The sequence below is a fragment of the Micromys minutus genome, assembly GCF_963924665.1.
Source record: "Micromys minutus genome assembly, chromosome: 25".
Lineage (NCBI taxonomy): Eukaryota > Metazoa > Chordata > Mammalia > Rodentia > Muridae > Micromys > Micromys minutus.
Window position 1 is genome coordinate 40,039,562 of NC_137960.1, and position 12,853 is coordinate 40,052,414.

General features: G+C 45.5%; 2 protein-coding genes across 2 annotated transcripts in view; one reads left to right on the forward strand and one right to left on the reverse strand.

The window, feature by feature from the left end:
• The window catches only part of CDC40 (cell division cycle 40), a 49,679-nt gene extending 45,769 nt beyond the window's left edge, over positions 1-3,910 (forward strand). Inside the window, exons 14-15 of the mRNA XM_080937654.1 lie at positions 1,518-1,662; positions 2,447-3,910. Coding sequence (XP_080793780.1) covers positions 1,518-1,662; positions 2,447-2,624 — 323 coding nt within the window. The 3' untranslated portion in view covers positions 2,625-3,910. The remainder of the gene's footprint in view (positions 1-1,517; positions 1,663-2,446) is intronic.
• A 7,301-nt stretch (positions 3,911-11,211) lies between these two features.
• METTL24 (methyltransferase like 24) overlaps positions 11,212-12,853 on the reverse strand; it is a gene marked incomplete at its 5' end in the record, with an annotated part of 112,282 nt that continues 110,640 nt past the window's right edge. The window contains one exon of the mRNA XM_080937643.1: positions 11,212-12,066. Coding sequence (XP_080793769.1) covers positions 11,752-12,066 — 315 coding nt within the window. The 3' untranslated portion in view covers positions 11,212-11,751. The remainder of the gene's footprint in view (positions 12,067-12,853) is intronic.

Consider the following 12,853-nt stretch of genomic DNA (forward strand, 5'->3'; position numbering starts at 1 on the left):
TTGCTTACAGTTGTTTTTTGTTTCTTAGTTTTTAATAATTTTTCTTCTAATACAAATCAGGTTCAATAAAACATTTAATAAGAGCTTTTCTTTCAAGGGAATAGAAAATTTTGGCCTGACTCTTCAAAATGAGAACATTCTAGCAATTTACATGTAAAGGATTTTTGAATGCAGCTTCACACCTCTGTTTGACACTGAGGAGTTGGTTCTCACGCACATTTTCTTTAGATTTTTGGATATGGTAACAGGGTTGGGTCACCACAGTGTAGACTTGATGCGCCCTCCTCCTCCTTACCCTTTGCGGGCCGTGCAGAGATACGGCTGGAACGTTACCCCTCCGCCCCCACGGCGAGGTTGCCAGTATCAGTGCTCATCTCCTTTACCAAAGTTTCTGTCTGTCTGTCTGTCTGTCTGTCGGATTCTCTAGCTGAGAGAAACCCTGGTCCTCCGGAAGAGCATCCAGTGCTCTTGACCAGTGCTTGAGCTGTCTCTCCAGCCCTAATGATGTATCTTGTTGATGGCAGAGGCCTTCTCTCCCCGCTTCTCTGTGGGAGCCATTTTGTAGGGCTCAAGTTGAAAGAAAGGGGTGCAGAGGATTATGAGAGGGAGTTACATCCCCGAAAGATGTCCTTCAGCCAAACAAAACAAAAAATCGGTAGTTCCCTATTTGATAAGATAACCCTTTTAAGTAATAGGTAATTGTGCCACAGGCATGCCATACAGGCCGTCTCGGGGCATAAGGAGGGTGTCTGCAGAGACATTGAGGGTAGAAGAAGACATGGAGGCAAGGAATCTGCTTCTCCATCTGCTTGTCTGTGCAGCCCAGGGACAGGTGGCAGGAACCCTGTCATTCTTAGAAAAGCAGCGAGTAGGTACTGTTTTGACAGTGCCAGTATTAAACCCCGTGTCATAGGATTCAAGACTTCATGTTGGGTTTTAACCATCCATTAGCCCTTGACCAGAGCCTCTGCTCACTTAGGCACTGTTGGGGCTGTTTCCTGGGTCACTTTTACGAGTATATCAGATGGGAGTAAATGCTTTGTGCAGGGTCTGGGGGCTTTGCTGACTCCTGAGTAGATAAAAGCAGTGTACCTTTTAAGAAACAGTTGATATGGTCTTGCTAATCCTCATTTTTAGTGCAGCTTTATATATTAACCCTTTGGTGATCATGGAGCTGCTCTCTAATAGTTGCCACAGCTGTGTTCCATTCTCTGGTTCTATTGGCAGACTTATAAACGAATTCCACTTGGCATGTTGTGTCCGTAACTAACTTACATTGACACTAGGCTGGGCAGCTGTTTCTGCTCTGAAGAGAACTCGATGTCAGTTAGAGAGGGGACACCTCCTCTTACCAGTGGCCGATGTGGAACTCTCTGCAGATACCACAGAAACTTGCTTTTCTGATCCTATAAGTATTTTGGAACAAAGGTGTAAGGAAAACTAATGTTTTTTTTAAAATAAACTTTTGAAAACTGTTTAAATCTTCCTCTAAAATATGCCGCTGTTCCATTTTACAGGGAAATGGCTGGCGTGCCAGTCAATGGATAACCAAATCTTAATTTTTGGAGCACAGAACAGATTCAGATTAAATAAGAAGAAAATCTTTAAGGGCCACATGGTAGCAGGCTACGCTTGTCAGGTAGACTTCTCACCAGACATGAGGTAAGTTAAGTGGGTATTCACCTGAATGTGTGTGTGCAGACACACTGTGGCTTACGTAATTGCATGAGAACTGTGTGATCTTTCAGAACAGACAGAAAGGCAAGGGAGGCTTATAAAAGTCAGACGGGCTTTTCTGTAGTGTCTTCCTCGCTGTGTTTTCTCACATTGCTTAAGCCCGTGCCCGTTAGCCACCTGGTACTCCCTGTCTACACCGTGACGCTTTTCCCTCCACTCTTCTACATCGCTGTGGTTGAGTAGATACCGGGAGAGCTCTGCATCAGTGTTGGACAGAGCACCATGTCTCACCCACAGAATGGTCCTCGTTGGAAAGAGAAATGCAGCTTTCAGATATTCCTAGATCACAATTAGTGACATTTCCACGTTCACTTTCCAACTCTTAGGTAAAAATATATAGGTGCAAAGAATTCAGATAGGCCTGTGGCTTTTTATATTTAGCGTGGTAATTAGGCCTCAGCTTCCTAATTCTGATTCAGTCTTTGAAACAGAGCATATCAAAGCTAAAGATGTTTGAACGTTCATTGCAGTACAGTGTGCGTGACGTGTTCACTGGCCGCAGTGAAACATCCTTCTGGGCAGTCTGAGACTTTCTACCTCTGAGATTGGCAGCATATTGCAGGGGAGAGGCTGGGGATGTCGAACTACAGACTGCTTCACACGCATTCTTATCACACTCATGTTTCTTGTGGTAAAGGGGGCTGTCTCTCGTCCATTCTGCCAGTTTAAGGACTGTGAGTAACCAGGGTTTGTTTTCATTGTATTACAGCTATGTGATTTCAGGAGATGGAAATGGGAAACTGAACATCTGGGACTGGAAGACCACAAAACTCTACAGCCGCTTTAAGGCCCACGATAAAGTGTGCATAGGCGCAGTGTGGCACCCTCACGAGACATCCAAGGTCATCACGTGTGGCTGGGATGGCCTCATTAAGTTGTGGGATTAATGGGATTAGTCCTTTTACTGTCTGGGGTCATTTTTGATCCAGTGTCATATTTAACTATTTAATTATTAAAATGTGTTGGATGACAGTTGGATTTATAGGTAATCTTTTCTTATATGGCCTTATGAAGTTGGCCTATTGTTTTTAAGAGCTTTGTAAACTTGCCTCAGATGAGTTCAATAACAACTTCATTTTGTTCTTTATGGCTATTATTTATATGGAGAATGACAACTGATTATATTTGACAAGAGGTTACTGTTGCCAGGCAGTTGCGTTTGTCCCTGTGGTGTCACTGAAAGGATCATTTTGAAGTCAAGGAAAAAATGCCCATTGGCTAGGGGACCCTATGGAAAATGACGTAGGTAATGACTCAGAAAGGTGCCAGACATCCAACCAGGGTGGAGGGACAAAGGCGGAGCCACCTGTGGTACCGCCCACTGGGTCATGGTCTCCTCTTTGAGTTCCATTGTCCTTTCCAGCTGTGTTTCCATTTTACTGGTAAATCAGTGACCTTCATTGGCTGCAGCTTTCCTCTAACTATTAAGGTAAAAGTAAAAGGCAGTGTGCAGTTCATTCCTTAACTCCTCCTGATCATGAGAAAAGGGCTGTGCAGAACTAAGCAGGAAGTGAGGTCTCTGAAGCTGGACCCCGGGGAACAAGCCAAGGCTGTGAATGTTAGTGCAATCACTGTCTGTGAGGCTCTGGCTGCGCTCTCACAAACCAGAGTCTCAGGCTCCTCTCCGCCACTGGGGTGAATGATACTGAACCCCCTCTGGCCAGAGTGTGAAGGCAGAGTTGAAAATACCACTTGTGATTTCTTTGAAGTCACAGTTTTGTCCTTAAAATCAGTCTGATTTTGCTTGGGAATATAAAGAGTAAAACGTTTGAATGTTAGAAAAAATTAAATGTTTTTGCAGATCTTTGAAAAACCATCGACACTATAAGAAAATGCCGGAGCCCCCCCCCCCATTTGATAGGCCGTAACCATGTTTTTTTCTTTTTAAATCACACGCTGACCATTGCACTGCCCAGCCATTGCCATTTCCATGTCTTCCGGGGAGGGTGGCATAGAGGAGGAGGAGGGTTCGTACAAACCTTGTGTTGTCCTAGCCACCGTCCTGACGAATGTGAATCACTGAAATGTAGAGAGACTTCAGCAACAGTGCTGCATGTTCGCGATCATCATTTCAAAATCTCAGTTTCTCTTACTGTGTTTCTGACTGTTTCTAAATGGAGTAACTGTACATAAAAGTTTTCTCTCTTTTGAAAAGATCCTATTTTTGAATAAAGCATCCTTTTTATAGAAAGTGCTGCTGAGATGTCCGTTGTATCCTTCTGTCTTAAGTCTGTGAACACCAGCAAACCACCTTCAGTAAATGGGTCGTAGAGAGACCTGCTGTAGAGAGGTGGGGAGTGTGTCCCACAGTCTCTTTCCGGGGAGAAACAGCTTGTGTTCTGAGTGTTTTGAGACAGAGTCTCCCAAATGCTGGGATTACAGGCATGGCCCAACCACACCCCACAGGAACTGGCTCTTGAGAACCACATTATGGGGCTGGCCACTACCGTCAATTGCTTATAAACTGCCTATGAGTCATGGCAGTGACGTACCGGCCTTTGAGTGGCGGCTGCCAAGATCCCAGCAACAACTGCAGCAATGCCTTGAAGCTCGAACCATTTTGATTGTGCTGTTGGCCGTGATACCGGATGCAGAACAAGACACGGTGGGTTCTGGTGCTACGCAGACCGTGGATGTGGGTCTCAGCATGAGACCTGGGGAACACAGCTGCCGTGTTTCATCAGATGCAGAACGTTCATGTTTTCATGTCTCGGGCTAAGGCTCTAGTTGAAAGCTGTGCTGTACCATGGGTTCGCTGGCACCTCCGTTCTTAGTGAGTCATTAAATCGTCGATGCAATAGAGAATAGAGAAAGCCAAGTACAAAGGAGCCAGGGAAGAAGAAAGGAGCTCGTGGGAGGAGGGTGCCTGTCACAAGCATTGGCTCGAAATTCACATCATACGTGGTCGGTGAGTAACGGAGCAGAATGAACTAACGAAGATTCATTTAAAGTTACAAGGTCTAAGACTTGGAGTCTTAGAATCTTTCTGCCCTGTCTTCCCTGAGCCTCTTGGGCGGCAGAGATATGATGTCTTACTTGTGCCAAGCACTCCACTGACATTCTACACTCTGGCCATTTGTGAATTTCTGCATTAACTCTCTGTTGCACAAAGAAACTTCTCTGATGGGGTCTGAGGGCTGTACTATTGTACGAAGATAGAGATAGAAACTTAGAAAGCAATTTGATACTGTGTCCACTTAGCAAAATCATAGCAGTAGAGGCTTATGAAATCCCCACCCATGAGCTCTTGGCAAGGTTTACACTACTAAAGTTTTCTTTTTCTCCTGTGGAGCAGATCTGAAATCCAAGCAGGAATCGGGTGGTTACCCCTACAGCACCGGCACCACACACTGGTCATTACTGTCGTTCATAGACCTGCAGCTCAGGAAGGCTGCTGACCCCCACCCTCAGCTGGATAGCACCTTGCAGTACTACGAAAGTTGATCAGCAGGGATGACGTTTCCCTGTTGGTACCACTTTCAAGTCTCCACTTCTATGGCCAAAATAAGTGGTGTTTTCAACAGTAGGGTCTTACCATCAAGTTCTGGTGGAGAACCAAGAACAATGAGGATAATCTGTATTGGGGGGAGGCTCTAGGACACCCCGGCCAACCAATGAGAGACGTGTGTTAGCCAGCTTTCTCTAGAGCAGTGTTCCTCAACCTTCCTAATGCTGTGGTCCCTGAATACCATTCCTCCTGTTGCGGTGAGCCCCAACCATAGCATCATATTTGTTGCTACTTCATAACTAATAATGCTAGTGTTGTGGATCATAATGTAAGTATCTGTGTTTTCCAACGGTCTTGGGCAAACCCTGTGAAAGGGTCATTCAACCTCCAAAAGAGGTTGTAACCCACAGATTAAGAACCTCAGCACTAGAGGCACGAGCCCAGCAGAACAAATGTATGTTAAGACTTTGTTAGGTCACCTTTCTTTGAATCACACCCCGGAGACTGAGAACTGTGTAGTTGCTTTGTCTTTGAGGTTGGGTGGCTCGGCAGTCCAAATCTCACCTAGGACCTGAAAGGTTTCTAGAGAGACACTGGTCCTCAGTTACCCATGGAAGCCAGGCAACAGTGGTTTTGATATCAGCAAAGAAGTCACGTAGCACAGCCGTACAAGGTAAACTCCCTCAGCAGTAAGAGGCAAGGCCAAACCAATAGCAGTCAAATAATGCCCCATTGCTAATCCTCTTTGTGTCTGGGCTGTTATTAGAAGGTGCTGCACACATTTGGGGTGAGGAATGTCTTAAGACATTTTCAATTTCTCAGGCTCCCTATACAGTTGGTTCTAATTTTCCAAGCATCCTTAGGGTCAGTTACCCCTTGTCCCACCCTCTCCCCTTTGCCCTGCCCTCTCATCCCTCTCTGAACTTAACTGTGTATCATTTCCTCTCCCCTCATCTGCGTTCTGTACGTTTCTCCCATCCCCCACCACGCTTCCCCTTCTCACCAAGTCTCTTTCTGCTCCCCTGAGTTCTGTGGGCATCCCAAGTTAACACAAGTCTGAAGGCTCAAACTGGTCACACCAGAGTCAGACCCTGGGATGCTAGTCTCCTGGGTCTGGGTTGAGAGCCTTCCAAGAATCCACTCCTCCAACTGCAGCCCCATCTCTACTGCCCTCTGCTTTTCCTGTCACAGACACACTGAAGTCCTACGGTCTGAGGTCCAGCCACACCCACTCCACACTCACACCTTCTACACAAATATACATACACACATATGCTTGTATGCCCATGAAAGAATCTTTGGGACTATTCATAGTTCTGTTTAGCATACTGTCATGCTATTGGGACAGTCCAAAAACAATAAACTAGACTATAAAGCCTAAATTCAAGGCTTAGAACCCTGTGTGTATGTAACCCAGAAAAACAAAGCGTCTCTCCTAAGATCACTTCTGCTTTCTGGGGAGCCTTGAGAATGGGTTCCCCTCTTACCTGGCCTTTTTTTTTTCTTTTTTGTGAATAAACATATCTTATAACTTCCTTCCCTGGTAAGTGGCTCGGTCTGGACAAGCTTCTGTAACAAAATGCATTAGGCTGAATAATTCATAAACAACAGATGTATTGCTCACTGTGTTAGAAGCTGAGATGTTCGAGAACAAGCAGAAGCAAGTGGGTGTCTGAGACGGGACCGTTCTGCCTCACACAGCTCCTGCCACATCTTCACATCATGGAAGAGGGGGCAGTTTCCTCCAGGCCCCTCTTTAAAGTATCCCGATTCTGATCATGAAGGCTCCACCCTCAGAACCTACCCACCTTCCCCATGCCTTGCCTTTAACGCCAACGCACAGCTTTCAGGGTAAGCTTGAAAGGACATTCAGACCCAGCAGGTATACGATCAAGATGTCACCCACCTATGTCACCTAATCGTGGAGTGAAAATAGTGAGACATTCTAACAGGAAGATCAGATGAGTTTCCTTTCCTCTAGTGACAGTCATCAGCTGAGCCAAGATGGGTGCATATAAAACACCCAACAGCTGTGAAGGAATATGAGCTGCTTCTGAGGGTCGGCTGCTGGCAATCCGCCAGCTCTCCGAGCTGCACAGGGCTCCCCACCCCACCCGGCCTGATAAAGAGCAAAGGCTCGGAGGGATACACGGCTAAGCAAAGTAATGTCATTTACAGGATTCTTGTCTGTTGTCCAACTCCCCAACAGTGTTTGGCAGCAGCTGTGAATGGAGTCCAAGGATCTAGCAGATGCTCAGTCCCACAAGGCAGGCAGGTAGAGAGAGCCTTCCTTCTTCCAATGTCCTTATGTAGGTCTCCAGCAGAAGCTGTGGTCCAGATTAAAGGTGTGTGCCACCACACCTAGATCTGGGACTTGCTCTGTCCCACATGGCCTTAAACTCCTTGCCTTAGTCTCCTGGGGCTCATAGCCACTATGCCTCAGGATCTCCATGCCAAGATCCAGGTCAGAACCTTGTATCTCCAGCCTCAAGATCAGGATCACAGGTGAGCCCTCCACTTCTGGATTGGGTTGATTCCAGATATAGTTGACAAGCAGGAATGGCCACCACACCTTGCTACTTTACCTTTAGATGTAGTTGTCCTTGGTTGTTACTATACTGACTTTGTGTCAATCACTCCTGATTGACAGGCCCCAACCTGGAGATCTTCTTAGCCTTGACCTTGGGGAAGCAAGAACTAATTAATGACTGAAATGAATAAATATGGCCATAATGAAGGCTCGGTTATCAGATGATCTATTCAAGTATTGGGACAGCCCGGTCTTCCTCCTTGTTCCTCACTGTTCTTTGTATTAATTCCCAAGAACCAATCATTTCTGTATGTAAACTGTAACGTAGTGCATTTGGTTCAGAGTTCGCAGGGAGCATTTTACTTATTTAGTGAGAGAAAAAAAGATGATGTAAAGCCCTTTCAAAGATAGAGACTGTATACATGTGTCTATCCTTTCTAACAAGGATAGGAACGTGTGTGTGTGTGTGTGTGAGTGTGAGTGTGTGTGTGTGTGTGTGTGATTGTGTGTGTATAGCAGATCTCTTCTACTGGGTCACAGTGATGGGATACACTAGGACCTCTGTATCATGTATCTGAATTTAAGTTTGGCCAAATATAATCCCTTACTCTTACAAACCAGCTAAGAACATGAGACAAATATGAGGCTATTGGTTTTTAAACATCAGTTCTTTAAGATTTATTTTTATTTATGTATATTGTGGGGGTGTGGACGTGTGAGCGTTGTGAGTGCAGGTGCCAGTGTAGGTAGACATGTGCTTTGAAAAGCCTCCATACCCAAGAATTTTTTTAACACATTGATAATGCAACATTTTCCTGTAGTACTCTAAACATGAAGTATGGCATCAGGCCTGCTTGACTTGTTTTTCTTAAGAACACTAATATTATAAAAGTATTCTAATTTTTACAAAATAACCTTCAAAATGAGTCAGTTTTAAGAATTTACTGAATCTCTGGGTGGTGACTTCATAAAGTTTGGGTACATAAGACAGTGCCAGCGATCGGCTAGTATAAAATAATTTTTGTCTAGCTTAAAAGCAACTTGGGGAGGAAAGAGCTGATCTCAGCTCACAGCTCTCAGGCCCCACCCCATCCCTGAAGTCAGGGCAGGAACTGAGGCAAAGGCTGTGGAGGGGTGCTGCTTACTGGCTTGCTCCTTGTGGCTTGCTCACCCTGCTTTCACATCCCAGGAGCATCAGCCCAGGGATGTATGTTGGCCCTCACCTGTCAATCATGAATCTAAAAAAAAAGCACTACAGACGTGTCCACCGGCTGATCATCTGGTAGGCAGTTTTCTCAGTTGAGGCGCCCTCTTCCCATATGACTCTAGTTGGATTTGGTTGCCAAGACCGCAGCCAGCACACTGCCTAAAAGCAAACATGAGTTTATCACGGGAGGACATCTGCACTAGCTGGCCGTGGAGGAGCCCTTATTGTTTACACTGGCAAGTCAGGATGAGCTACCTCTGGGTTTAACCCAGCTTTGCCAAATCCAAGTGTTTAACACTGGGGAAAGTCATATCTTGGACCCTGTTTACTAAAAGATCTTATATCCAAGGTAGAAACCCTGGTGGGAATAGCAGACTTGAACACACTGTAAATTCATGAAATTATTTTTCTTCTATCCCATATAAATGTCCCTGGAGGGCAAGCCAGTCAATTGTGTAGGTTTGCCCCTTTCCCAGGCATGGTTCTGACCACACCTAACATGCAAAAAGAGGCGGATTTTCCTGGACTCTCTCACGGTTCGTGCTAAAAACAGCTTTTTGGGTCTCTTACATCCTACTGTTTTCTTTACTTTAGAAAGGGTGGGCTTTTTTGAGGCAATTCAATGTTTATTAAATTCTTATTTTCAGGGCCATTTATGCAGCTCAACGCCTCTACACTACATGTTAATTAAGGGGGTGGGTACCACAGAAACTCATGTCTCCCTCATTTCTTTGTAGATCAAAGATGAGCTTTCAGCTCTGGAGAACCACGGCTGTAGTTACAGCCACCATCCTTCCTACACTGGGAGGAGAGCACCGTGCACAGGGACAGGCAGGAGCAGGAAGGCCACCAAGCCTCAGGGAGGCCTTCTGGCTGCCTAACTTACACTGACAGACAAGTTTTTGGGTCCCCAAATGTCCTTGCTATGCAGGTACCTGCACGGCTTATGTAAATTAAAATCCTAGTTAAACAAACCAAGTGCTCAGCCTGACTGTAACCAATCTGCAGGGCTGTTTAAAGAGTGTTTGCTGTTTCTCCTCCTTCAGTTAACCCGGAGGCAAAAATATGCCTTCAGATGTAGCATTTGATGTTTTCACCATACTGAGCAGGAGTCTGCTCTGCGTAGGCTCCGGTGGGGGCTGTAGTTCCACATTCCATCTACGAGGTGAGTGATCAGAATGCAGGCTTTGCCACCTCTTAGTGTCTTAACCCACAGACCTGGAAAATTATACTCCCTTGTTGGATCGTTGAGAGAAGATGGAATGAGTATTGCGTGCAGTGTCTCGAGCGCCCTCAGAACGATAATGTTCCACTTCGTTGGTTTGATTATTTGATGTATTCTGTCCGTGTTCTTCAGGGGAGGCAGCTCTTGTTTTGTGTGTTACCCTCCTCTGAAAGCAAACTCCGGGACCTCCATTTTCAGATGGCAGGACTGCAGGGACCCTCAACACAAGTACAGTCAGTTCTAGAGACAGGGAAGCCATAGCAACCATCTAAATATCCGTTGTAAGTACTAAACTGTCCCTTAAGAAAAGTAAGCATAAATAACACAGCTGTTCCACGACTGCCTGCTGAGTGGGGGAGGGGGAGGTTCTGGTTTTGTTTGGTCTCGAACTCACAGAGAGATCCACCTGCTTCTTTCCCCCACGTGCCGAGGTTAAAGGTATGTGCCACTGTGTCTAAGTTACAACTTACCTTTTGAGACAGGTCCCCTCACTGAACCCGGAGTGTGTTAATTCACATGGGCTAGCCTGGGCTAGCCTGTCCAATGAGCCCCAGCCTGTCTCCAGCCCACCCTTATCCCTGCACTGTGGTTGCAGGCCATGCCTGGCTTTTATATGCATGTGATGCAGACTTAGGCCCTCATGCTTATGTTACCAGACAGCTTACTAACTGAGACATCTCCTCAGCCCTTAGACAGTGTATTTGGAAAGATCTGACCACATAGTTAAGTCTGAGGTGCCCTCAGGTTTGAGGTTTGACAAGCAATAGCCAAAGCTCTCGGTTACTGCTTTGTGCCTAGTTTTATAGACAATGAAGCATGGTTACAGGTGAGTCTGAAAAGAAATTTGAACTGGAGTTCTTGAAGTTCTCAGCAACTTGAACCAGCAGTTCTTAGAAAGCCACGGCATGGCCTCCGAAAAGCTCCAGTGGAATAAAATTCACAGGCCATAAAACCCAGCCCTGATTGGCAGGGCAAGAGAAATCTTAAAGAAAGAAAGTTCAAGTCAAAAAAGGGGCCCATATTTTTAATTTTTTATTGTTTGTTTGGGTTACTGGTTTGCTTGCTTGCTTGCTTCTGGAGATAGGGTTTCTCTGTGTATCCTTGGCTGTCCTGAGATTCAGTCTATAAGCTAAGCTGTCTTGAGCTCAGAAGTCCACCTGCCTCTGCCTGGGATCAAAGGCAGGTACCACCCCACCTCTCTGCAAAATGACCCAACTTAACATCCACAGTGCGTTTTAAAATCTGATCAACCTAGTAAGTGTGAAATAATAAAATGTCATTTTAATGTAAATCCGTGAGCTATAGATACATCATAACTCTTAAGAAAACCACGTGCTGACCCATGCAGGGTATTTCTACATCCAAGCGATAGCGAAGGAGCAAACTCCACTCTGTCAAAGGCAAAGAAGGCAAAGGTCTCAGAGGTTTTCATCACGTCACCGTTGCTTGCGGAACTCAAGGCTTCCTCGCGTACTGAAGACCCAATAACACAGTCCCTGCCTCAAGCAAGTAACAAGCCGTTGCAGATGGAGCCGTAACGCCACGACTGGGCGCTGATGCGTCTCTCCGCCAATATGTCTTTGTGTTGTACATGAGGCTTCGTTTCACCTCCATCTTGTGTTCACCCAGCTCAAGGTATAACAGCTGCTAGCATTGAAAATGTCCTTCTTCAGGAAAAGCTGCGGCTTAGATAAGTCTTTGTAGGTGTGGAAAAGTCTGAAGTCCTTCCGCTCCAGCTCCTTCAGGAGGCTGTACCAAAACCGCACCACACTGCCCTCGCTGCCACTGACCTCAAAACCAGGCCAGTGCAGATGAATCTCAAAGATGAGCTGGCCAATCTGTTCAAGGACATCCTCCAGAATAAGGTTTTCTAGAACCTTCCATTCTGCACTTTCCAGATCTGCCTTGAGAACATCAATCTGGAACAAAGCAATAAAATGAGACTTGATCATTCCTGTATCACCTCCGTGTGTTGTGTTGTGTTGTGTTGTGTTAAATCAATCATGTCTACCTCCAATGGCAACAGGATTTCTTTCATTTTCAGAGTTAAAAATCATTTCCAAGAGGCCATTTAAAAAAATGTTATCAAGTATTTTTTTACAATAGATTTCTATCACATTCTTTTCCCTCCCTCAATTTCTCCAAGATTCTCCCTACTTTTCTTTTCTCTCTCTTTTTTAAAGATTGATTTATTTTATTTTATGTATGTGAGAGCACAGTAGCTGTCTTCAGACACACCAGAAGAGGGCATCAGATCCCATTACAGATGGTTGTGAGCCACCATGTGGTTGCTGGGAATTGACCTCAGGATCTCTGGAAGAGCAGCCAGTGCTCTTAACAGCTGGGCCATCTCTCCAGCCCTCTCCCCGCTTTTCTCACCAAAGAGACAAACATTGCTTCTTTTCTCTTATGCGTTGCTGCTTTTAAGCTTTAGGTATGTGTGTTCTGATTCAAATAAGCCAGCAGCCATGTATGAAACGGATTTCCAGCCCTACTTCATACCACTAAGGACAATAAACAACAAAACGCCAGGCAGACATCAGAGTGGACTCTCTTGCCTTCTGTCCATAGATGTCACAGGAGGAAAATCAGGGCACATCTGTCATAGAGCCTGTACCCTACAGGCTTTCCCCACAGCTGTGTGTCACTGCATGGAGCCAGCCAAGTCCTAATAGAACGGGGGTCACACAGAGGGAATGACAGGAA